This window comes from Pecten maximus, chromosome 2 (genome assembly GCF_902652985.1).
Source record: "Pecten maximus chromosome 2, xPecMax1.1, whole genome shotgun sequence".
Taxonomy (NCBI): Eukaryota; Metazoa; Mollusca; class Bivalvia; order Pectinida; family Pectinidae; genus Pecten; species Pecten maximus.
In genome coordinates, this window is record NC_047016.1 from 46503405 (window position 1) to 46530173 (window position 26769).

The following is a 26769-nucleotide window of genomic DNA, read 5'->3' on the forward strand; positions in this document are numbered from 1 at the left end:
GACTTGAGTTTTAGCTGAGAGCCCAGCTCAGAACTTTGTTAACATGGTTGCTTTCCTTGCTTGTTTTTGTGTACTCCTCTAATCCCGTACCCGTCCTGGCTAACTAGCATGTGATTAACCCTCTGTTCTGTAGTCGTAGATGTCTTCTTGTTTTTCATTTCATTTCATCATCACATGATACAAAACTGCAGACAAAAAATATGTACACAATACAAAACTACAGTGTTATGTACACAATACAGAACTACAGGACTGTACACAATACAAAACTACAGTGTTATGTACACAAAACTACAGTGTTATATGTACACAATACAAAACTACAGTACTATGTACACAATACAAAACTACAGTGTTATGTACACAATACAGAACTACAGGACTGTACACAATACAAAACTACAGTGTTATGTACACAATACAAAAATACAGTGTTATGTACACAATACAAAAATACAGTGTTATGTACACAATACAAAAATACAGTGTTATGTACACGATACAAAACTACAGTGTTATGTACACAATACAAAACTACAGTACTATGTACACAAAACAAAACTACAGTGTTATGTACACAATACAAAACTTAAGTGTTATGTACACGATACAAAACTACAGTGTTATGTACACAATACAAAACTACAGTGTTATGTACACAATACAAAACTACAGTGTTATGTACACGATACAAAACTACAGTGTTATGTACACAATACAAAACTACAGTGTTATGTACACAATACAAAACTACAGTACTATGTACACAATACAAACCTACAGTGTTATATACACAATACAAAACTACAGTGTTATGTACACAATACAAAACTACAGTGTTATGTACACAATACAAAACTACAGTGTTATGTACACAATACAAAACTACAGTGTTATGTACACAATACAAAACTACATTGCTATGTACACAATACAAACCTAAAGTGTTATGTACACAATACAAAACTACAGTGTTATGTACACAATACAAAACTACAGTGCTATGTATACAATACAAAACTACAGCGTTATGTACACAATACAAACCAACAGTGCTATGTACACAATACAAAACTACAATGCTGTGTACACAATACAAACATACAGTGTTATGTACACAATACAAAACTACAGTGCTATGTATACAATACAAAACTACAGTGTTATGTACACAATACAAAACTACAGCGCTATGTACACAATACAAAACTACAGTGTTATGTACACAATACAAATCTACATTGCTATGTACACAATACAAAACTACAATGCTGTGTACACAATACAAACATACAGTGTTATGTACACAATACAAAACTACAGTGCTATGTATACAATACAAAACTAGTGTTATGTACACAATACAAAACTACATTGCTATGTACACAATACAAACCTACAGTGTTATATACACAATACAAAACCACAGTGTTATGTACACAATACAAAACTACAGTGCTATGTATACAATACAAAACTACAGTGTTATGTACACAATACAAAACTACAGTGTTATGTACACAATACAAAACTACAGTGCTATGTATACAATACAAAACTACAATGCTGTGTACACAATACAAAACTACAATGTTATGTACACAATACAGAACTACAGGACTGTACACAATACAAAACTACAGTGTTATGTACACAATACAAATCTACATTGCTATGTACACAATACAAAACTACAGTGTTATGTACACAATACAAAACTACATTGCTATGTACACAATACAAAACTACAGTGTTATGTACACAATACAAAACTAGTGTTATGTACACAATACAGAACTACAGGACTGTACACAATACAAAACTACAGTGTTATGTACACAATACAAAACTTAAGTGTTATGTACACAATACAGAACTACAGGACTGTACACAATACAAAACTACAGTGTTATGTACACAATACAAAACTAGTGTTATGTACACAATACAGAACTACAGGACTGTACACAATACAAAACTACAGTGTTATGTACACAATACAAAACTACATTGCTATGTACACAATACAAAACTACAATGTTATGTACACAATACAAAACTACATTGCTATGTACACAATACAAATCTACAGTGCTATGTATACAATACAAAACTACAATGCTGTGTACACAATACAAAACTACAATGTTATGTACACAATACAGAACTACAGGACTGTACACAATACAAACATACAGTGATATGTACACAATACAAATCTTCATTGCTATGTACACAATACAAAACTACAGTGTTATGTACACAATACAAAACTACATTGCTATGTACACAATACAAAACTACAGTGTTATGTACACAATACAAAACTACATTGCTATGTACACAATACAAACCTACAGTGTTATGTACACAATACAAAACTACAGTGCTATGTATACAATACAAAACTACAATGTTATGTACACAATACAAAATTACATTGCTATGTACACAATACAAACCTACAGTGTTATGTACACAATACAAATCTACATTGCTATGTACACAATACAAAACTACAGTGTTATGTACACAATACAAAACTACAGCGTTATGTACACAATACAAACCAACAGTGCTATGTACACAATACAAAACTACAGTGTTATGTACACAATACAAAACTAGTGTTATGTACACAATACAAAACTACAGTGCTATGTATACAATACAAAACTACAGCGTTATGTACACAATACAAAACTACAGTGTTATGTACACAATACAAAACTACAGTGTTATGTACACAATACAAAACTACAGCGCTATGTACACAATACAAAACTACAGCGCTATGTACACAATACAAAACTACAATGCTATGTACACAGCCATGGCTATCAGATCTGAAAACTTCGTTCCATGTGAGCATTACAAATTTGAACAAATGAAGATGGGGTGCCAAAAAGTGAGTAACGTGGTTTTGGAAGTTTTGTTTAAATAACAAGAACCCTAGGAGCACACAGGAAAAGTCTGAAAGACTGTAACAAGACATATCAACCCTACATCAAGTCTCAAGGCATTTAAAGAGGTCAGTGGGGTAGTTAGGGGCCCTAATATGATAATTGGGAGTCCCTTATCAAGGCCATATCTAACCCAACAATGTCTAAAGGCGGATAGTTGTTTTCCCACCCCCAGTAAAGATCCAGAATAGATACATCATAACCTAGTCCCAACAAAGAGCCTGAAAGGGGATACATAGTGCCTATTAGAAAGGGTCTGGAAGGGGATACATAGGGCATATCACAAAGGGTCTGAAAGGGGATACATAATGCCTATTAGAAAGGGTCTGGAAGGGGATACATAGTGCCTATTAGAAAGGGTCTGGAAGGGGATACATAGTGCCTATTAGAAAGGGTCTGGAAGGGGATACATAATGCCTATTAGAAAGGGTCTGGAAGGGGATACATAATGCCTATTAGAAAGGGTCTGGAAGGGGATACATAATGCCTATTAGAAAGGGTCTGGAAGGGGATACATAGGGCATATCACAAAGGGTCTGGAAGGGGATACATACAAGCCTATCACAAAGGGTCTAGAAGGCGATACTTAGGGGCGTATCACAAAGGGTCTGGGGGATACTTAGGGGTCTATCACAAAGGGTCTGGGGGATACTTAGGGGTCTATCACAAAGGGTCTGGAGGATACTTAGGGGCGTATCACAAAGGGTCTGGGGGATACTTAGGGGTCTATCACAAAGGGTCTGGGGGATACTTAGGGGCGTATCACAAAGGGTATGGGGGATACTTAGTAGCCTATCACAAAGGGTCTGGGGATACTTAGTAGCCTATCACAAAGGGTCTGGGGGATACTTAGGGGTCTATCACAAAGGGTCTGGGGGATACTTAGTAGCCTATCACAAAGGGTCTGGGGGATACTTAGGGGTCTATCACAAAGGGTCTGGAAGGGGATACATAGGGCCTGTCACAAAGGGTCTGGAAGGGGATATTTAGGGGCCTACCACAAAGGGTCTGGAAAAGGATACTTAGGGCCTACCACAAAGGGTCTGGAAAAGGATACTTAGGGGCATATTACAAAGAGTCTGGAAGGGGATACTTAGGGGCATATCACAAAGGGTCTGGAAGGGAATACTTAGATGCATATCACAAAGGGTCTGGAAGGGAATACTTAGATGCATATCACAAAGGGTCTGGAAGGAGATACTAAGATGCATATCACAAAGGGTCTGGAAGGGAATACTTAGATGCATATCACAAAGGGTCTGGAAGGAGATACTAAGATGCATATCACAAAGGGTCTGGAAGGAGATACTAAGATGCATATCACAAAGGGTCTGGAAGGGGATACTAAGATGCATATCACAAAGGGTCTGGAAGGAGATACTAAGATGCATATCACAAAGGGTCTGGAAGGAGATACTAAGATGCATATCACAAAGGGTCTGGAAGGAGATACTAAGATGCATATCACAAAGGGTCTGGGGGATACTTAGGGGTCTATCACAAAGGGTCTGGAAGGAGATACTAAGATGCATATCACAAAGGGTCTGGAAGGAGATACTAAGATGCATATCACAAAGGGTCTGGAAGGAGATACTAAGATGCATATCACAAAGGGTCTGGAAGGAGATACTAAGATGCATATCACAAAGGGTCTGGGGGATACTTAGGGGTCTATCACAAAGGGTCTGGAAGGAGATACTAAGATGCATATCACAAAGGGTCTGGAAGGAGATACTAAGATGCATATCACAAAGGGTCTGGAAGGAGATACTAAGATGCATATCACAAAGGGTCTGGAAGGGGATACTAGGGGCATATCACAAAGGGTCTGGAAGGGGATACTTAGATGCATATCACAAAGGGTCTGGAAGGGAATACTTAGATGCATATCACAAAGGGTCTGGAAGGAGATACTAAGATGCATATCACAAAGGGTCTGGAAGGGGATACTTAGGGGTCTATCACAAAGGGTCTGGGGGATACTTAGGGGCGTATCACAAAGGGTATGGGGGATACTTAGTAGCCTATCACAAAGGGCCTGGGGATACATAGGGCCTATCTCGAAGGGTCTTGGGGATACTAGGGGCATATCACAAAGGGTCTGGGAGGGAATACTTAGATGCATATCACAAAGGGTCTGGAAGGAAATACTAAGATGCATATCACAAAGGGCCTTTTTCTTAGGGGCCTGGTCTGGTAGGTGACCCTTTACCTTTTCAAGTCTGATCAGAGAATAAAACCCTCCTAAGTTTTTCTCTACTCTGCCACCTGACCACTTTGACATTTACTTATAGACACCTGTTACATGTCACCAACTTAACATTGACTCACACAGACACCTGTTATATCTGTCACCAACTTAACATTGACTCACACACAGACACCTGTTATATCTGTCACCAACTTAACATTGACTCACACACAGACACCTGTTATATCTGTCACCAACCAAACATTGACTCACACACAGACACCTGTTATATCTGTCACCAACTTAAAATTGACTCATACAGACACCTGTTATATCTGTCACCAACTTAACATTGACTCACACACAGACACCTGTTATATCTGTCTCCAACTTAAAGGGACATCACGGTAAACCAATTTTTATTTTGTATTTTTTCATATTATTGGGTATATCTTTAAAAAAAAATATCCTTATGAACAATAACCATTCGAATTTGATGATATATGTATATAAAAAACATCAATTATTAATTATAAAAAGGTTATCACAATTCGTTGATCAATAGTCTGAATATGCAAATTTTGTGACATATACGATAACACGCATGCGCACAACACACTAAAACACCTGAAAACAAAAATGGCTTCCAATGTGAATCGACTGCGGTTGAAAACGATAACAGCTTCCGCAATGAAGAGAATAATTGGAAAATGGGTCAAACACAATCCTAGAATTAAACTGGGGAAGCAGTACAATACAGTTCAAACATGAAAACAGCAGTAATACGGATGCTGCTCGTATTCTGCTTGATTGCTGGATAGTAGGTCATGACAATCTCGGTAATATTTACACAAACTCGGTAATATTTATACAGTCTGTACCAGTACATCGCTACTGTCACTATACTATATGTACGGTGTTTACACTTATTTACACATAAATATATGTGCCGGAATATATACAGAACGTGTTATTTAACATTTAAACCACTGTATAATATCGTTGTCCAACTAATCCAATTCGCCTTGTAAACTATCGTGTGTTTGTGTTGCCTCGATTTCAAAACAGTTACGTGATGATTTAAAAATAGTTTCTGCGCTAAATTTAGAGGGGGATTCCCAACTAAATCAAGTGGTCAAGCTGGAAATGAGGATCGACTGTGAACATTGGGACAGCACAGAAACATAACTGGAAAGGAACAAAACACGTACATTCATTGAAAATTACAACGTTTTTACCGTGATGTCCCTTTAACATTGACCCACACACAGACACCTGTTATATCTGTCACCAACTTAACATTGACTCACACACAGACACCTGTTATATCTGTCACCAACCAAACATTGACTCACACAGACACCTGTTATATCTGTCACCAACTTAACATTGACTCACACACAGACACCTGTTATATCTGTCACCAACTTAACATTGACTCACACACAGACACCTGTTATATCTGTCACCAACTTAACATTGACTCACACACAGACACCTGTTATATCTGTCACCAACTTAACATTGACTCACACACAGACACCTGTTATATCTGTCACCAACTTAACATTGACTCACATACAGACACCTGTTATATCTGTCACCAACTTAACATTGACTCACACACAGACACCTGTTATATCTGTCACCAACTTAACATTGACTCACACAGACACCTGTTATATCTGTCTCCAACTTAACATTGACTCACACACAGACACCTGTTATATCTGTCACCAACTTAACATTGACTCACACACAGACACCTGTTATATCTGTCACCAACTTAACATTGACTCACACACAGACACCTGTTATATCTGTCACCAACTTAACATTGACTCACACAGACACCTGTTATATCTGTCACCAACCAAACTTTGACTCACACAGACACCTGTTATATCTGTCACCAACCAAACATTGACTCACACAGACACCTGTTATATCTGTCACCAACCAAACATTGACTCACACACAGACACCTGTTATATCTGTCTCCAACTTAACATTGACTCACACACAGACACCTGTTATATCTGTCTCCAACTTAACATTGACTCACACACAGACACCTGTTATATCTGTCACCAACTTAACATTGACTCACACACAGACACCTGTTATATCTGTCTCCAACTTAACATTGACCCACACACAGACACCTGTTATATCTGTCACCAACTTAACATTGACTCACACAGACACCTGTTATATCTGTCTCCAACTTAACATTGACTCACACACAGACACCTGTTATATCTGTCACCAACTTAACATTGACTCACACACAGACACCTGTTATATCTGTCACCAACTTAAAATTGACTCATACAGACACCTGTTATATCTGTCACCAACTTAACATTGACTCACACACAGACACCTGTTATATCTGTCACCAACTTAACATTGACTCACACAGACACCTGTTATATCTGTCACCAACTTAAAATTGACTCATACAGACACCTGTTATATCTGTCACCAACTTAACATTGACTCACACACAGACACCTGTTATATCTGTCTCCAACTTAACATTGACCCACACACAGACACCTGTTATATCTGTCACCAACTTAACATTGACTCACAGACACCTGTTATATCTGTCACCAACTTAACATTGACTCACACAGACACTTATATCTGTCTCCAACTTAACATTGACTCACACACAAGACACCTGTTATATCTGTCACCAACTTAACATTGACTCACACACAGACACCTGTTATATCTGTCACCAACTTAACATTGACTCACACACAGACACCTGTTATATCTGTCACCAACTTAACATTGACTCACACACAGACACCTGTTATATCTGTCACCAACTTAACATTGACTCACACACAGACACCTGTTATATCTGTCACCAACTTAACATTGACTCACACACAGACACCTGTTATATCTGTCACCAACCAAACATTGACTCACATACAGACACCTGTTATATCTGTCACCAACCAAACATTGACTCACACATACAGACACCTGTTATATCTGTCACCAACCAAACATTGACTCACATACAGACACCTGTTATATCTGTCACCAACTTAACATTGACTCACACAGACACCTGTTATATCTGTCACCAACTTAACATTGACTCACACACAGACACCTGTTATATCTGTCACCAACTTAACATTGACTCACACACAGACACCTGTTATATCTGTCACCAACTTAACATTGACTCACACACAGACACCTGTTATATCTGTCACCAACTTAACATTGACTCACACACAGACACCTGTTATATCTGTCACCAACTTAATATTGACTCACATACAGACACCTGTTATATCTGTCACCAACTTAACATTGACTCACACACAGACACCTGTTATATCTGTCACCAACTTAACATTGACTCACACAGACACCTGTTATATCTGTCACCAACTTAACATTGACTCACACAGACACCTGTTATATCTGTCACCAACTAAATATTGGCTCACACAGACACTGTTATTTCTGTCACCAACTGAACATTAACTTACACACATGCATATCTGTCACTAACTTAACATTGACTCACATACATACAGGTTATATCTGTCACCAACTTAACATTGACTCGCATACACACGTTATATCTGTCTCCAACTAACTATTGACTCACAAGGACACTGTTATATCTGTCACCAACTTAACATTGACTCACACAGACACCTGTCAGGGAAGACATATTTAATATTCAGTCAATTATTTATAAAATGCATTAACAATCCAAAGTGTGGTTCATGATTACTGATCTCTTGTTTGACTAGTGTAGTTGTCCTCCAATGGAGTAGTTGTCCTGTGTGTGCCTGCTGCCTGCTTTCTAACCCTTTATCATGTACAGAACTGTATAACAATTAAATTCCTGTTATGGAATCAGCTCTATGCATGAAGCATGAAGATAAGCTCCCTTGGCTGTGTATGGGATGTTGATAAGAACCTCTCTGGTTGAATCTTGTTAAGCATGCAGGGAAACAGTTGCTCGTATTCATGACTGTCATTCTCTACACAGTTCAGAAGGGTTAGAACACTTACAATTGCATGGGAGTATTTGTCCAAGTTGATGCTCTTCTGTCAATTTAGACCTCATTCACCCTGCTGTTCCAGGCTTTGGTCTCCCTCCCTCTGCAAATATGCAACAACAGTCTTCTGAGGTGGGCTCTGCTGGACAGGAGCAGCCAATGGAAAAACCTAAACCCAAAAAACGAAAGAAGAAAAAGAAGCAACCGGCAGAAAGTAATAATGATAATGATGCATCTGACTGTATTTTTTGTCAGTTTTGTTGATTGCAAAAATATTTGGTTTGCCAGTTGTATTATAAAAACTTAAACAGATTACACTTTTTTATTTCATCACCTTTAATGGATTTTGTTTATGATTATAAAACTCGCACTAAATGTAAGTTTTGGAATTTCAGATATTTTTTTATGTTTCTTAAATATGTAAAATAATGTACAACACAACAAATCCTTTGTTGAACCATTTATCTTGGTGTGCTGTTTAAGATAATTGATGTTGATAACTTTAGAGTTGTTCGCTGTCATGTTAATGTTGTATTTTTTCTCACATTTATCTTTTACTGTGATACTGTATAGTGTTGACCTAATGAGATTAATCCTCTATTGAGGGTGCCCCCCTGGGATTTTCAAACAGAACTGAAATATATTGTACACTTAGTTTCACATATTTTAAGGAACTCGCTCATTTCGGTTTGAAAACTTCCTCAACTGAAATGGTGTTGTATCAGTGTGACACAAGGAATATATGATACATAGTTTTATGTGAGAAAGAGATACCTAAACAATGGAGCTCCACTCAATACTTACCTTCTTACCTAGTGCCCTTAATAGGTCAAATACAGTATCTATGTTTCATGCACAACTTTTGTTACTCTTTCAACTGCATCCATACAAAAGTTTATTCTGCACCCAGTCAATAGAACATACAGTTATGGATGGAAAGAAAAAAACGATATAATAGCTCATAAAAAGGGATGAAATTTATGTTTAGATTGAAACAAATTTTTAATATATTTTTTTTCTAACAAATTAATTTAGAACATAATGAACTTGCATTATCCTTTCTTACAACAGATGCTGGATGTGCAGCCTCTACCACCCCGGCCAATCCTGGTCCTCCGACTGCTGAGACACGACCTCCAATCCAGTTTACGCCACAGTCCGAGACGGAGAAACGGATAATGGAAATTCTGAACAACACAGCTAAAGGCCTAGCCAAAGCTACAGACAAACCTGACGCCTCCAAGTCACAAGATGCCAGTAAATCTCCTGGTTCTGCTACTGGGTCTGATAAAAAGACGGAAACCACACAAGCAAAGGATGGCACCGTGACTTCTTCACCTGCTGGCAGTATTGTACCATCTCCTGGTGGAGCAGGACAAACAGCACCCCCAGGTCCAGGTCAGACGCTGCCTCACCCATCAATGATGGTACGACCCCCCGGAGCACCAAGTGGTCTCGGTAATCCTGAAATGTACTCAAATCAGAGACCTCCTGGTCATCCTCAACAGCCACAAGGTCCTCCACAATCACTACCAGGAGCATCAGTGGCAGGACCAATGCCATCACAGCAGCCGCCACCACACGTGGCTTCTGGCCATCCGGATACACATGTGGAGGGTGAGGAGAGTCATACAGAAAGTGAGCCTATCATGCCAATGAATGTCATGATCCAGCAAACCATGTCACAGCGGGCGCAGGGCCCTCCTCAATCACCACACACACTTCACGAGGGTGGTCAGTCAGGGAAGGAGCAGGAACCGCACACTGGCATTACAGGCATTCAGTCGGTGGTACCTAACAGCACACCAACAGGACCATACCAGTATTCCAATCAGCAGGTCCCATCAGGGCTACCACCTCATATGTCCCAGATGGGACCAATGGCACAAGGACCACATGGCCACAATGCACAAAAGCAGGGCATGCCACCGCGTAGTCCACATGCGGCCAGCATGCAGGAGAGACATAGTCCACACCCAGGCCAAGACAGGAAGAGCCCACATGCCGCCAGTCATAGCCCTCATCCTGGAGGTATGCAGGAGAAGAAAAGCCCTCATGCCGCAGGTATGCCTGCACATATGCCAGGCAGTGCACTAAGCCACTCGGATCAGCATAACATACACATGCAGGGAATGTCTGAACGAAAGAGTCCACACAGTGCAGGCCAGTATTTGGGTATAGTTCATGATCATCACAGTCCTCGACAAAGTCCTGTCGGTCCACACTCTGACAGGCAGAGTCCCCGCCAAGCTATGCAGGGAGGGCCCTACATGGGGATGTCGTATGATCATATCAGCCCACGGCAGAGTCCACATCCCATCGGTCAACACATGGACAGACAGAGCCCAAGACAACAAGCTGGACCATACCCTGACAGACAGGGTCCATATGGCGCCATGATGGAGAGACAAAGTCCACATGCCCTTGAAAGACAAAGTCCAAACTCTGCTGGAAGTCCTAGAGGAGCAGGAGGTGACCTCAGACAGTCACAGCAGGACAAGTCTGCCATCAGGCAATCTCAGCCAACATCTACAGAAAGGATGTCGCCCAGAGCCCAAGGCCCTGCTTTTCCATACGGACAATTTCCTCAGATGGGACCTGGAGCTGTAAGGTACCAAGGTCCAGGTGGGAAGCCTCATTCTTCTACCCCTCCTAGTCAGCCAGGTACACAAGTACCACCTGGTTATATGGGTCCTAGGGGACCGCCTGGCCATCACAGGCAAATTAGTCCCGGGCCTGTCGGGTCGCCAGGCCACGCAGGACAACCAAACTACGCTAATCCACGCGGTCCACGTCCACAGAACTTTCTCCATTTATCAGATTCTCAGATGCGTATGATGAATCCTCAGCAGCAGGGACCACCTCCTCCTGGAGGGTCACATGGACAATTGCAACATCAGCAGCCTCCTTCACATAATACCTCTAGCGCTTCTCCTGTATCTAGTCAGCCAACTACCCAAACAACAGAAGCTAATAAAAATACACATCAAGACTGTACTGATGGTATTCATTGTGGCACACCGCCACCTTCAGAAAAATGTACTGACGGTATTCATTGTGGCACACCGCCACCTTCAGAACAATGTACTGACGGTATCCATTGTGGCACACCACCACCTTCAGAAAAGTGTACTGACGGTATTCATTGTGGCACACCGCCACCTTCAGAAAAGTGTACTGACGGTATTCATTGTGGCACACCGCCACCTTCAGAAAAATGTACTGATGGTATTCATTGTGGCACACCGCCACCTTCAGAAAAGTGTACTGACGGTATTCATTGTGGCACACCGCCACCTTCAGAACAATGTACAGACGGTATTCATTGTGGCACACCACCACCTTCAGAACAATGTACAGATGGTATTCATTGTGGCACACCGCCACCTTCAGAAAAATGTACTGATGGTATTCATTGTGGCACACCACCTCCTTCAGAACAATGTACTGATGGTATTCATTGTGGCACACCGCCACCTTCAGAAAAATGTACTGACGGTATCCATTGTGGCACACCCCCGCTTCACAACCAAGGAGTTTGTTCAGATGGTATTCATTGTGGCACACCGCCACCTTCAGAAAAATGTTCAGATGGTATTCATTGCGGGACTCCACCTCCTGAAAACCAACAAGGAGTTTGTTCAGACGGTATTCATTGTGGCACACCACCGCCTCAAAACCAACAAGGAGTTTGTTCAGACGGTATTCATTGTGGCACACCACCTCCTGAAAACCAAGGAGTTTGTTCAGACGGTATTCATTGTGGCACACCGTCACCACCTGAAAACCAAGGAGTTTGTTCAGACGGTATTCATTGTGGCACACCACCTCCTGAAAACCAACAAGGTGTTTGTTCTGACGGTATTCATTGTGGCACACCGCCGCCTCAAAACCAAAAAGGAGTTTGTTCAGACGGTATTCATTGTGGCACACCGCCACCACCTGAAAACCAACAAGGAGTTTGTTCTGACGGCATCCATTGTGGCACACCACCTCCTGAAAACCAACAAGGTGTTTGTTCTGACGGTATTCATTGTGGCACACCGCCCCCTCACAACCAACAAGGAGTTTGTTCAGACGGTATTCATTGTGGTACACCACCTCCTGAAAACCAACAAGGAGTTTGTTCTGACGGTATTCATTGTGGCACACCGCCGCCTCAAAACCAACAAGGAGTTTGTTCAGACGGTATTCATTGTGGTACACCACCTCCTGAAAACCAACAAGGAGTTTGTTCAGACGGTATTCATTGTGGCACACCGCCACCTCCTGAAAACCAACAAGGAGTTTGTTCTGACGGTATTCATTGTGGCACACCGCCGCCACAAAACCAAGGAGTTTGTTCTGACGGTATTCATTGTGGTACACCACCTCCTGAAAACCAAGGAGTTTGTTCAGACGGTATTCATTGTGGCACACCGCCACCACAAAACCAAGGAGTTTGTTCAGACGGTATTCATTGTGGAACTCCGCCCCCTGAAAAACAAGGCGTTTGCTCAGATGGAAAACATTGTAATACGCCACCAACTTCATCTGATCAGAATACATCAGGTGTTATTCCAATTCCCCAAAGTGGAACTAATGCACAAATGGATGCCAGTTCTAATGCAACAGATGCAGGCACATCTGTTAACACAAATGATCAGCTCTCTGTGCCTGTTTCCAATCAGGGTGCTGAAAATAAGGTTCAGTCACAAAGTCAGTCTTCCCCAATTTCTAAAAACGTCCCCGTCAACATATTCAAACCTATCGCTCCTCCTGCTGTGGTCACCACTAATCTGTCCACTGGTCCGGAACCTATTGCTCCTCCTGCTGTGGTCACTACCAATCTGTCCGCTGGTCCGGAACCTATTGTAGTGACCACTGTGGTACATCCCACTGGACAGGTTCGTATGGAGGGGATGGGTCCCTCGCCTCAGCCTCCTGTTGCTGTCCTTCCCAGTAACACACCACGGTCATATGCTGGCCTTCCCTCGTCTGAGGTACCGCCTCAGCAGCATCAGACCCTTGTGCCGTCATCAGGATCCGCGTTCACAGGGGAAGTGGTACCTGCACCAAGACCTACACACATAAACATCACTCCAAATACTGCTCCGGAAACCTCGGCCAGTCTCGTGACGTCGGCGGTCCCTCCGGCACCAAGTCACACATCTGACACAGTTGTAACCGCGACAACACAGCCAGCACTTCCAAGCCCTATCCAAGGTGGTGGCTCTGCAGAATCTCAGGGTACCAACACATCTGTATCTAATCTACCACCTTCCAATATTTCACCACCAACTTCACTGTCAGCTGTGTCATCTGTTAATTCACCATCTACGCACATATCTAATTCAGTCTCCCAGCCCAAGGAGCAGACACATTCATCCAATCAGAGTGAAGCTGTAAATCCGTCCACTGATACACCAGTTGCCTTAAATCCAGCGTCGGAAACTCAGTCGGTGCCCACACCTTCCACGAGTCCTAGAGGTTCTTTAACAAAAATGCCACAGACAACAGAAGGTCCTACGGTACCACCGATGCAACATTCGGACAAAAGTCTCTCGAATGTGTCCATAGCCACACAAAGTTCACAAGCAAATAAGATGCCTTCATCAACTGAAGGTCTCCAGGCGGCCCATTTATCATCTTTGACTCAGGCGTCTCAAATGCCATATGGATCTCAATCTACACAACAGAGTATGCCTGTGCCGCTGTCTGCTCCGGGATCCATGCCGCAACATTTACCTCCTGATTCTGCAGGTGCCTCTGTGAAACATGGTATGCCACATCCCCAGCATGCCGAGAGACACCCTGGATTCATGCCTTCGATGTCCCTGGCAGCAGGTATGCCTGGTCATCCTCCAGGTATGGCCCTGTCATCAGCAGCCACTGCTCTGCAACAGATGGCCAGTATTGTACCAACCAGCTACTCTGCAATCCCAGGCATGCCTCCTGCATCTTCGGGGGAAACTCCGGACTCAAAGTCACATCCAGCTCTGCTTGCATCAAAGCAACAGGTATTGTTCTCACAAACGATGGATCATTCTCCAGTATCTGCATCCATACAGAGCTCCACAGCCTCGTCAACCGGACCATCAACATCAGTATCTGGGCCAGCAGGCCAAGCTCAGTCCTCTTTTCCACATATGTATCCAGGTGGCCAAAAGGGTCCAATTCCAAGACAGATGATGCCATCAGCATCCATGCCAGGACCAAACACCTCAATGGCAGGTTCTAGACCAGGGCCTCACCAGGGTATGGTCCCGAACTACCCGATGGGGCAAGGCATGCCCAGAATGCCGCCTCACACTAGAATGGGTATGATGGGTCCTGACCAAAGGCCCTCACAGATGTCCATGATGGGGCAAAGACCATATCCACCGCAGGGAGGAAGGCCGCCACCAGGCCTGCAGCACATGCCTCCACATCAACGAATGAAGATGCCACCTGGGTATCCACAGTACAACATGCCACCTCACATGCAGAGGATGCCACCACCAATGATGCGGCCCGAGCAAATGCAAGCAGATGGGGTGCCGATGTCGTCTCACATGGGACCACAAGGGATGATGGATTCCATGGGAGAACAGTATCCCCCTGGTTCTATGTCTTCAATGGCCAGCCATCAGCATATGCCACACCCACCCTACTCTAGTGCACCCCCAGGTACCCCCCAGTTGGTCGCTTCTAACCAGCAGATGGAGAACATGATGCGTATGAGATATCCCATGGGGCCAGGCTTTCCTCCAAGAATGCCTGCTCACATGACAGGCATGCCCCCTGGATCTGGAGGCAATCCGCCTGGTGGTCCAAGGTTTCAGGAACACTTGGTAGCTATGGCCAATAAGATGTCGCCTCAGACTTCCGAGGCTGGGCCTCCTTACATGGGTGTGCACTCTCAAATGCAAGATCGGGCAGGCAACCCAGGAGTACTGATGACGGCTCTGTCCACTGTACCCATCACAACCTTGACACCATCGCTTCCAGGGTCGGTCACTCCCTCATCCATCTCGGGACCAAATCAGACGCCACCGATGCCACACCCAAGCCCATCACCATCTCGAACACCTTCCAGGACACCCTCCCGCGCTAGCTCCAACCCCAGTCCACAGTCGAGTATTCACATGCACACGCCTACCTCGCCCAGTATTAAGACAGATATGATGATGAGTGGGCCGGATGGTATAGCTCGACAGTTGTCCGGGGAAATGCGCATCAAAGAGGAGCCCATGGACATCTCCCAGAAACCCCCTGGTAAGTTCAACACCCTGGTGTGTGTATATATTCTGATTGGTTGAATTTACAACCTGGTATGTGTAAGATATTATGATTAGTTTAATTCTGAATGGTGTCTGTGCCTGCTGTACATTATAAATGTATTATTACCAAGCTATTGTCAACATCTATGTAACAGTTATATTCATTCTTGTGTAAACGAGGGCTTCTCATAACGTATTTGGGACTAATCGAATGAGACCAGGTATCACAAACCGAGGGAAAAGATACTTTGGTTGACAAACAACAGGATTCCACGGGGGGAAAATTGAGTAAAAATGATGGGAAATAATGAACATGATGATATCTAGGCCAGGGTAAAGAGAAATGTATTTTATTTTGTAGGCATGCTGACAGAGGAAGAGGACCTTAAGATCAGACAGAATGCCATCCTCAAGCAGCTACTGGGCACAGCAGGGATGAATGCATTCAAGAAACAGATGTTGCCGGGGTCAGCTGATGGGACACCTTTGGTTAGTATTTCCAGGAGATGCTAAACTGTAGTCACATAAAGTTAAATAAAGTGAAATTAGGAATACAGGTAATCACACGTTTTTCAGGGCCTTTGGCCCTTTGATTGTTAAAGTGTCTTGAAACTGAAGAATGAATTAAGGTTTGCTCATAGCTTCAGTATACAATTTGCTGAAAATACTGTAATATTATACTGAAGCTATAAGCAAACCTTAATATTACAGTACTGCAGCAAATTGTATTTCGCCATTACCCAATGTAATTATAGGAATCGGAGGATGGGTCTCCAGTACAGTTGACACCAGAGCAACAACGACAGCTGGAAATGATAGAGCAGATGCCTCTGTTGAAAGAAGCAGAGATCTCGGCCGAAGAATGGGACATCAAAACTCCAGAGGAGAAGGAAAAGATCCTAGGTAAATAGTGTTGGAGCCATTGATTGAGACTTTTTCACGATTTTATAACACAAGTGATGTAAAGTAAAAGGTAATTGAAAATATATTTTGTCACATAATTTTGTTGGGGAATATATCTTAATAAAAACTGAAATATAAAATACAGTTTAACCTTCTGAAGACACCTACCTGCCTATAACTCTGTAAATGCTCTGTAAGCACTAGCGGTCTGTTAAGACTTTTGCTCACACGCTTGGGCAGTTTCAGAAGGTTACACTGTAAAATTAATCCTATGAAAATTCTTATATCTTATAGAGGGTCTTGTCCTTGCAGAAATGAGGAAGCAAGAGTATGAAGCCAAGCGGAAGGAGTTTGAGGAAACAAGGAAAGCCAAACGCAAGTCGGGCGAGACACGAAAGAGGAAGAAGAAGAAACAGCAAGAACAGCCAACCCAGCAGCCTCCGGGAGAAGGGGGAGATCAAATGGTGATGGCTGCTCCAGTACCGCCCATGGTGGACGGTCAAGTTCCTCCTCCTGTCCAAGGCCCTGTCCCTCCTGTACCTGTCCCAACACAGCCACAGCCGAAGAAAAGGCAGAGGAAGAGCAAGGCCAAGAATGCAGACACCTCGAAGGACAAGGACAAAGATGTGAAGCTGGAGGGTTTCTTCAGCAGCTTAGGCTCACTACCAGTCGTGCCCCTTCAGGAACCTCGTGTTGGCAGTTTCTTTTCCATCAGTCCAGTTCATGGTAGCGCTGCATTACTCACAGGTGAAGTGTTTACTATCACTAAGCATTATCCTAAAACAGAAGCTTGGTCCCGCTTTCTCATAGTCTTCAAATAAAATCTTTGGCCGTAACCTTTTCACCGTTACAGATTATACTTCGGCACTGCCCTCCATAAATTCTTGACACACTTTTTGACTTGCTGGTATATGATTAGCAATTTGAATAAGAAATAAAAGTCAATTTGTCTGGGACTATTTTTTGCACATTCTTCAAAAAATATCCTGCCACCTTCAAGTAACCGGGTGGTTCAAAGACCGAACTGTTGTAAAAAATACATTGAAAATGTCTGTTTTTACATAGATTTTGTATCATAAAACTGATAAATAAGAATTGTATTTCCAGACTTATTTTTCTTCTAAATTACATAAAAATGCCACAATAATGCAAAAATGTCACATTTTCAGTATTTTCCAATATTCATCTTCGGAATAAGTTTAACTGATTATTTCAATGTTTTGTCTGAAATTTGTCTGAAGGAGGGTAGTACATCTCCCTCACAAGGTACAAAATACACAGAATTTAGGTCACTGTGACCCTGATGTCAATGTCAAAGTCCAGCCAATTTCTTCTTATATTGCTACTAATAAATATTTAACATTATGAAAGCAATCAAAATGAAAGAAGTCATTCAACTGAAATGGAGGGTTACTGAGTGGAAGTTCAGATATTTTATAATATGATATTTCAAATGATCTATATGTTGATATCTCAGGCAACCTTTTGGCTTTTAACCCAATGTCTGATATTGACTAACAGAAATAAGCTAATAGATGATTCTAATTGTCTTACAGGTGAAAATCAGCTAAAAGGAACATTTGGTGCCTCATACCTCGAGGGTGTTGCCGATTATTATGGCAGTACACTGTTGGTTGGATTACCTCCCCTAGAGTCATTTATGGGACTGTCTCGACAGCGTGACATCGAAACACGAAGAAAGTACATCACTGATGGCCATGATCGACTAGGAGTTGGTACGTTTCCTCACTTGTTATACCCCCGCAACAAAGTTAGGGGGGTATACTGGAATCAGGTTGTCTGTCCATCCGTCCGTCCGTCTGTAGACGCATTTTGTCCGGATAACTCCTCCTAAACCGATGGGCCAATTCCGATGAAACTTCACACAAATATTAATGATCATGTGTAGATGTGCATGCCACTTTATTTTTCTCAAAATTATGGTTGCTATGTTAACTGGTCACTATAAACAGGTTTTCCGATAAGAACCATAACTTTAAGTTTGTCCGGACAACTCCTCCTAAACCGAAGGGCCGATTTCAATGAAACTTCACACAAATATAGAGGACCATACATAAACGTGCATGCCACTTTCTTTTTTTTCTTCAAAATTATGGTTGCTATGGCATCTGGTCACTATAAACAGGTTTTCCGATAAGAGCCATAACTTTATGCTTGTCCGGAAAACTCCTCCTAAACCGAAGGGCCGATCTCAATGAAACTTCACACAAATATAGAGGACCATGTATAGATGTGCATGCCTCTTTATTTTTCACAAAATTATGGTTGCTATGGCAACTGGTCACTATAAACAGGTTTTCTGATAAGAACCATAACTTTAAGTTTGTCCAGACAACGCCTCCTAAACCGAAGGGCCGATTTCAATGAAACTTCACACAAATATAGAGGACCATACATAGATATGCATGCCACTTTCTTTTTTTTCGAAATTATGGTTGCTATGGCAACTGGTAACTATAAACAGGTTTTCCTATAAGAGCCATAACTTTATGCTTGTTCGGACAACTCCTCCTAAACCGAAGGGCCGATTTCAATGAAACTTCCCACAAATATAGAGGACCATGGGTAGATGTGCATGCCACTTTCTTTTTCTCAAAATTATGGTTGTTATGGCAACTGGTCACTATATAACTGGGTTATCTTAGTTAGCCTCTAATTAACAGTTCCAATTCACCATTGACTCGTGCAGATTGCGGGGGTATTAGTCAGCCATCCTGGCGACAGTTCTAGTTCATCCTGTGCAACAAGCCATAGGAATGATCACTCTTCCATCTAGATATAAAACTCACAACAACCCAAAAATAGTATAGGTTTACTGTTCGGACATCATAATAACCCCAAAATAGTATAGATTTACTGTTAAGACATCATAATAACCCAAAAATAATATAGATTTAGTGTTGGGATATCACAATAACCCCAAAATAATATAGATTTACTGTTAAGACATCATAATAACCCAAAAATAATATAGATTTAGTGTTGGGATATCACAGTAACCCAAAAATAATATAGATTTACTGTGTTAAGACATCATAATAACCCAAAAATAATATAGATTTAGTGTTGGGATATCACAATAACCCCAAAATAATATAGATTTACTGTTGGAAAGTCAAAACAACCCATAAAATGATACAGATTCAATGTTGGGACATCATGATCAACCCAAAATTAACGAATTTAGTGTTGGGATATCATAATCATCCTCATTTAGAAGCCAGCAAAATATATAGAAATAATGAATGTGTCTTTGCCTTCATATCCATATTTCAATATTTTACTGGATATAAAGTAAAAACTAAATGACAGCTTAGATAAGATGCTGTGTTTACCAATTCTGACAACCAGACAAATATTGTTATACTGATTTTGATTTCCAGGAGGCCAGTCAGACTCTCAGAGGTACCAGTTGGCCCAGAACCAAGACCTTCAGAATAGATACATGATGCAGGGCCACCCGTCACAGCAAAACCAACAGCAGAACCATCCGATGTTCGGAGCCCAAATGATAGGATCGCGCGATAAACCTGTGCTACCTGCTCTGCCTCCTCCTCCGAGGATTGAATCAAGACTTGACCTTTTTTCTAGGTAAGGTTCAGAGAAAATGTTGTATGGTCAGTATAACTCTTATATAGCATCAGTTCCAAAGAGCTGAGGTCATGACTTGTCATCTCCCATCTGTCTGTGTAAACAATACATCATTGTCATATTCTTCCTGAATGGTCAATGGTAGATATGGGACGTCCATTAACGAGTAAGGCATAGCCCTGTAGTTTGCCTTCAGCTAAATTCAAACCCAAGTAATATAAAAATAATTTGATAATTTTTGATGATTAATTGTGAAAAGCAAAATGACTTTCAAAACCATGTCAGTTTGCCAGGCGGCCAGTTAACTTTTGTGCATTTATATATTGATTTTCATCAGGAAGACATGGACCGTTGACCATTAATTAACAGGATGTCACTAAAGCAAGTTTGACTTTATATGACTCTGGTGTGAAATTATAGAGATACTTTACGTAATTTACAATCTACTGTCGCAATTCACATCCATGTCTTGTCTCGGTATTGTAGAGGAAGTGATAGCCCAGAAACTGTGATATCGTCATCATCTCCTGAGCATGGATTTGGTGAAGTGGAGGAAGAGTATCCAATGTTACGACCTATTGACCCTGCTCCCATTGACGACCGAGCGTCACCTTCCATGCCTCTTGTGCAACCTGTTGTGGTGAAGGCATCGCCCATCCGACCGAAGTCTGCAGATCCACAATTTGAAATGCCAGAGAAAATGTATGGTCATCCTCGACCATTCCTAGACAGTGATATGATGGACAAGAAATGGGGTTATGATCCAATGTCACTATCTGGTAAGGAAAATGATATGACCCAGAGTCTGACATCTTCACTTACCAAACCTTTCCGAGATGCTGATCTGAAGCAGGACATATCCGTAACAGTGACATTGTCGGCAAAATCTGCCGAAGATATTGGTGGTGTGTTGTCCACCATAGCAGAACTTCTGAAGATCGCCGTGCCGCCAACTTATGAAGTGAGCAGAAGTCCTTCACCAGACACATACAAATCTCTTACTAAACGTAAGTATGATGTAAGGCAGGAGTGAAGAATCTTCCTAGAGTGGAAAAGGGCTGGACTTCTAAGATAACAAAAATACAAACATGTAATAAGAACTATCGTGTGTTTACAGGAATGTGGTATTAGAAATAATCAAGGTATTCTTAAGGAAAGTTTTAGAATAGACTGGGGTCAAAGGTGTGATATGTAGACTAGTTTGAGGTCAAAGGTGTGATATGTAGACTAATATTTATCATGGTTGTCTGGGTCAAAGGTGTGATATGTAGACTAGTCTGGGGTCAAAGGTGCGATATGTAGACTAGTTTGAGGTCAAAGGTGTGATATGTAGACTAATATTTATCATGGTTGTCTGGGTCAAATGTGTGATATGTAGACTAGTCTGGGGTCAAAGGTGCGATATGTAGACTAGTTTGAGGTCAAAGGTGTGATATGTAGACTAGTCTGGGGTCAAAGGTGCGATATGTAGACTAGTCTGGGGTCAAAGGTGCGATATGTAGACTAGTCTGGGGTCAAAGGTGTGATATGTAGACTAGTCTGGGGTCAAAGGTGCGATATGTAGACTAGTCTGGGGTCAAAGGTGCGATATGTAGACTAATATTTACCATGGTATGTCTGGGGTCAAAGGTTATGTAGACTAATATTTACCATGGTATGTCTGGGGTCAAAGGTGCGATATTTAGACTAATATCATGGTATGTCTGGGGTCAGAGGTGTGACATGTAGACTAATATTTATTTAAGCATTGAACGGCTTTCAGTTGGCATTCATAGTCGATATGAATGCCAACTGAAAGCCGTTCAATTCTTATATTTACCATCTGCGATTTTTTATTTGTCATGCGATTTTTGTTTTGAAATTTTCAAATTCAAATTTCCCGCGCTTACGAGTAGCAGAGATCACTTCCTGTTGGCAGTTCATAGGCTGGTGAACTCGCAACTGAATTGGTAGGGTTATATAGTGGCAGTGCCATACAATGGTAAATATAATGGTATGTTTGGGGTCAGAGGTGTGATATGTAGACTAATATTTATCATGGTATGTCTGGGGTCAAAGGTGTGACGTGTAGACTAATATTTATCATGGTATGTCTGGGGTCAAAGGTGTGACATGTAGACTAATATTTATAATGGTATGTTTGGGGTCAGAGGTGTGATATGTAGACTAATATTTATCATGGTATGTCTGGGGTCAAAGATGTGATATGTAGACTAATATTTATCATGGTATGTCTGGGGTCAAAGATGTGATATGTAGACTAGTCTGGGGTCAAAGGTGCGATATGTAGACTAATAGTTATCGGTCTTAGATATTTAAGGTTTATATACATTTCTATATTGTTCAACAGACAAGGAACAGGCTGTTAACATCCACTCCCTCATCAAGGCCAAACCCAAGTTCTGTCGCCACTGTCAGACTGTTGTGATGGACGGTGGGGTGAGGAAGCGACGATCAGAGATTCCCTGTCTCAAGAAAGAGGACCAGTTTACATTCAAGGTAATTACTACTGGAATGTTTGATGTTAAAACACTTGTACAATTGGAATTAATTTATATAGCTTACAATCTATCATCTAATTTCAACCAAATGTCTTATAATTTCAAACACTCTGCTCAGCTCGAAGTAAAAATTCTACATGAAATATTCTTGATTACCTCGAATGAATTCTACATGAAATATTCTTGATAACCTCGAATAAATTCTACATGAAATATTCTTGATTACCTCAAATAAATTCTACATGAAATATTCTTGATAACCTCGAATAAATTCTACATGAAATATTCTTGATTACCTCAAATACTTTGAATATGTCAAAGTTTGTTCATGACTTTGAGATTGTGAGGTTCGCCTGTAGCTCATACTGATCTTCTGACCCTGTATGTACATGGTAACTGACATCTGTATTTAACCATCAGGATATAGAGGATGAAGAAGTGACGTTCTGTACCTCCGACTGCTGTAGCCAGTATATAGCTATCTGTCAGATGATACAGCCTCACCCTAAATCAGTGGAGATGAAGGAGGAGACCATGGACCCGCTGCCTCCTCCCCAGGTCTCTACACTAGTCAGTCCAGTGAAAACCTTTGACATGTCCAGCCCGCTGACCGACACTTCTACATTGTCGGGTAACGAGGCTCCTCCCGTACCATCCACTCCGACGACGCCCACGTCTTCTGGTGTGTCCACACCAACAGTCACACCTACCACGCCTGTCAGACAGAAGTCTGAGGAAAAACTACAGAAAAAACTCAAACGCAGCAATAGCTACTATGATAAGGTAAAAATTCATTTACCTGTGTGATGATAACATCATCATCTACTGCATCAATGTATTTTAGCTTGCTTGCCCAAAGAAGGAATGTTTCATTGTGATCAACATCAGGATCTAAATTAACTTCGAAACTCTCAGGAATAAAAAATTTCAACAAAGCATTCTTTGCATAAGCTCAATTCAGGTCCACTAGGCCTCTTGTATAGTTTAAATATTGGTCATATTATTGTACATGGTAGAATAGAATAACTGACTGCTCTCTAATGTAGGTAGGTGGATTATCAAGGCCACATCACCTACCAGACAATGATGTAACACACAGTTGGATTTTGTAGAACATCTTATATAATGTATATTTTGATGTAAGATCAGCCACTTTTGTTTGTGTATGTGACGATATTTCATTTTGTCCTCAGCCATTGGAGAAGAAATGGAAGGGAAAACGGTACAAGTATGTTCAGAATGATGTTGTGGAGAGCCTGGGCGTGGCGCCAGGCATGCCCGAGATAGAGGTGGATGTGGTATGTAGCACACTCGGTTTAAATTCTTTTGAAAATGAGGATATTCATACCTGTTATTTTGTAATTGAATGAATATTTAACTCACCTTGTGATGAATCAGTGCAGAAGAGTGATCCAGGCCCATTGGGCCTCTTGATTATTTAAAGTATTGTTCTCTTTGCTAAATTGTGTTCAATGTTATAAAAAAAAACTTATAGATTTTAGAGTATTTCATCTTCCCATGATTTGACTAGACAATGAAGTAAATTTTCTATATGGTGAATCAGAGAATCAGATACACAATATAGACAATGAGGTAGATTTTCTTTATGGTGAATCAGATACACAATATAGACAATGAGGTAGATTTTCTTTATGGTGAATCAGATACACAATATAGACAATGAGGTAGATTTTCTTTATGGTGAATCAGATACACAATATAGACAATGAGGTAGATTTTCTTTATGGTGAATCAGATACACAATATAGACAATGAGGTAGATTTTCTTTATGGTGAATCAGATACACACGAGGGATTGTTTATTACAGCTATGGAAGGCCCTAGGGACCATAATCGTGCCAGACCCACTACCTGTGGACAACAGAGTGTGTGCTTTCTGTCAGGTTGGTGGTGATGAAACCACTGACGGGCCAGGCAGGTATGTAGCTATGTATATATATAGATATATATATAAGAAAAAGAGATCTGTCCTTGCGAAGGTGAATGTATAAAAAATAACAAAAAATCAAGACTTTGCCGCAAAGCTTTTCTGCCCTCTCAGATTTCCTCAGGCAGTGTTATATATATATATACATGTATATATATATGGAGACTGCACTGAGATGGGAATAATAATGTTAGATTCATTATAATGTAAAAACATTGTTCAAAGTAACAGATCTCGATACAATACCTTATGGGGGTGTACAATTACTTTGATGAACCAGTTGAAATATTGTGATCGATTCACGGTTCATCTCTAGTGAGAGCTGATGGATGGGGGTTCTTTTAGGACATCTTGGCAATGCTTCTATCTCTGCCATTTTTTTCCAGGATGTTGAACATGGATGTTGATAAATACATCCATCTGAACTGTGCCCTGTGGTCATCAGAAGTGTACGAGACCCTGAACGGTGCCCTGATGAATGTTGACATAGCCTACACCCGTGGCCTGCGGACGGAGTGTGTCGTCTGTAAAAACATGGGTGCTACACTGGAATGCTTCAAGTCTAGATGTGGCAATTTCTATCATGTTGGCTGTGCAAACAAACAGGGCTGTATGTTCTTCCAGAATAAGGTAAGAACTAATATGCAATATATATATAAAATGAACCTAGATTTATAATGATATAGGTAGTTATAGATGTGTCTCTCCATCTACATTTAGGGTTTTGAGGATTTTCCGGAATCCATAAATTCAAATCTTATGTGAAATTTCACATGGTTAAACCAAGTACAAGTAATATGTTTATAGATGGGATACAAGGTTTTGTGGAAGCTGCCAAGGTAAAAATACAAAAAAGCAGACATACTCTCAAGGAAGTGAAGATATGAACATTTCCTTGAAAAATGAATCATACGACCTTGATAGGTCATAGAATAGCTTCTAATATGGTTTGACCAGATCTGTACTGACACTCGGTAAGGGAGGTATATAGGGACTGGTCAGTGTTCTAATGTCGAGTGTACATGTATGTAATGATATATAACAGTGGACTAAGGCAGTGTTATACATTACAGACATTACTGTGTCCTGCCCACGCTCCCAAGCTAACTCCAGACAATGTACTGGAATCCTTGGTGGTACATCGCCGTGTGTACATCAACCGTGACGAGGACAAACAAGTGGCCAGGTAGGGAAATCTCACTACAGTAGTCAACTAGTCATGAAAAAGCAAATAATTTTTTCCCCAATCTGTCATATACAGCATCTCTGACATTGAACTTCATATAAAATCAAATGAATGTCACTATCGCCAGCTCACCTACATTATGGATACCAGTCTGATAAAATGAGAAAGTAATCTT

The 26769-nt window shown here is 41.2% G+C and overlaps 1 protein-coding gene across 1 annotated transcript in view; it reads left to right on the plus strand.

The window, feature by feature from the left end:
- Positions 1–26769, plus strand: part of LOC117322279 (histone-lysine N-methyltransferase 2C-like) — a 100650-nt gene that overhangs the window by 64297 nt on the left and 9584 nt on the right. The window contains 14 exon segments of the mRNA XM_033877093.1: positions 9289–9417; positions 10275–16439; positions 16806–16933; positions 17200–17347; positions 17642–18094; positions 18904–19083; positions 20752–20959; positions 21446–21966; positions 23310–23458; positions 23881–24243; positions 24654–24758; positions 25290–25399; positions 25795–26038; positions 26482–26594. Of these exon segments, the coding sequence (XP_033732984.1) occupies positions 9289–9417; positions 10275–16439; positions 16806–16933; positions 17200–17347; positions 17642–18094; positions 18904–19083; positions 20752–20959; positions 21446–21966; positions 23310–23458; positions 23881–24243; positions 24654–24758; positions 25290–25399; positions 25795–26038; positions 26482–26594 (9016 nt within the window).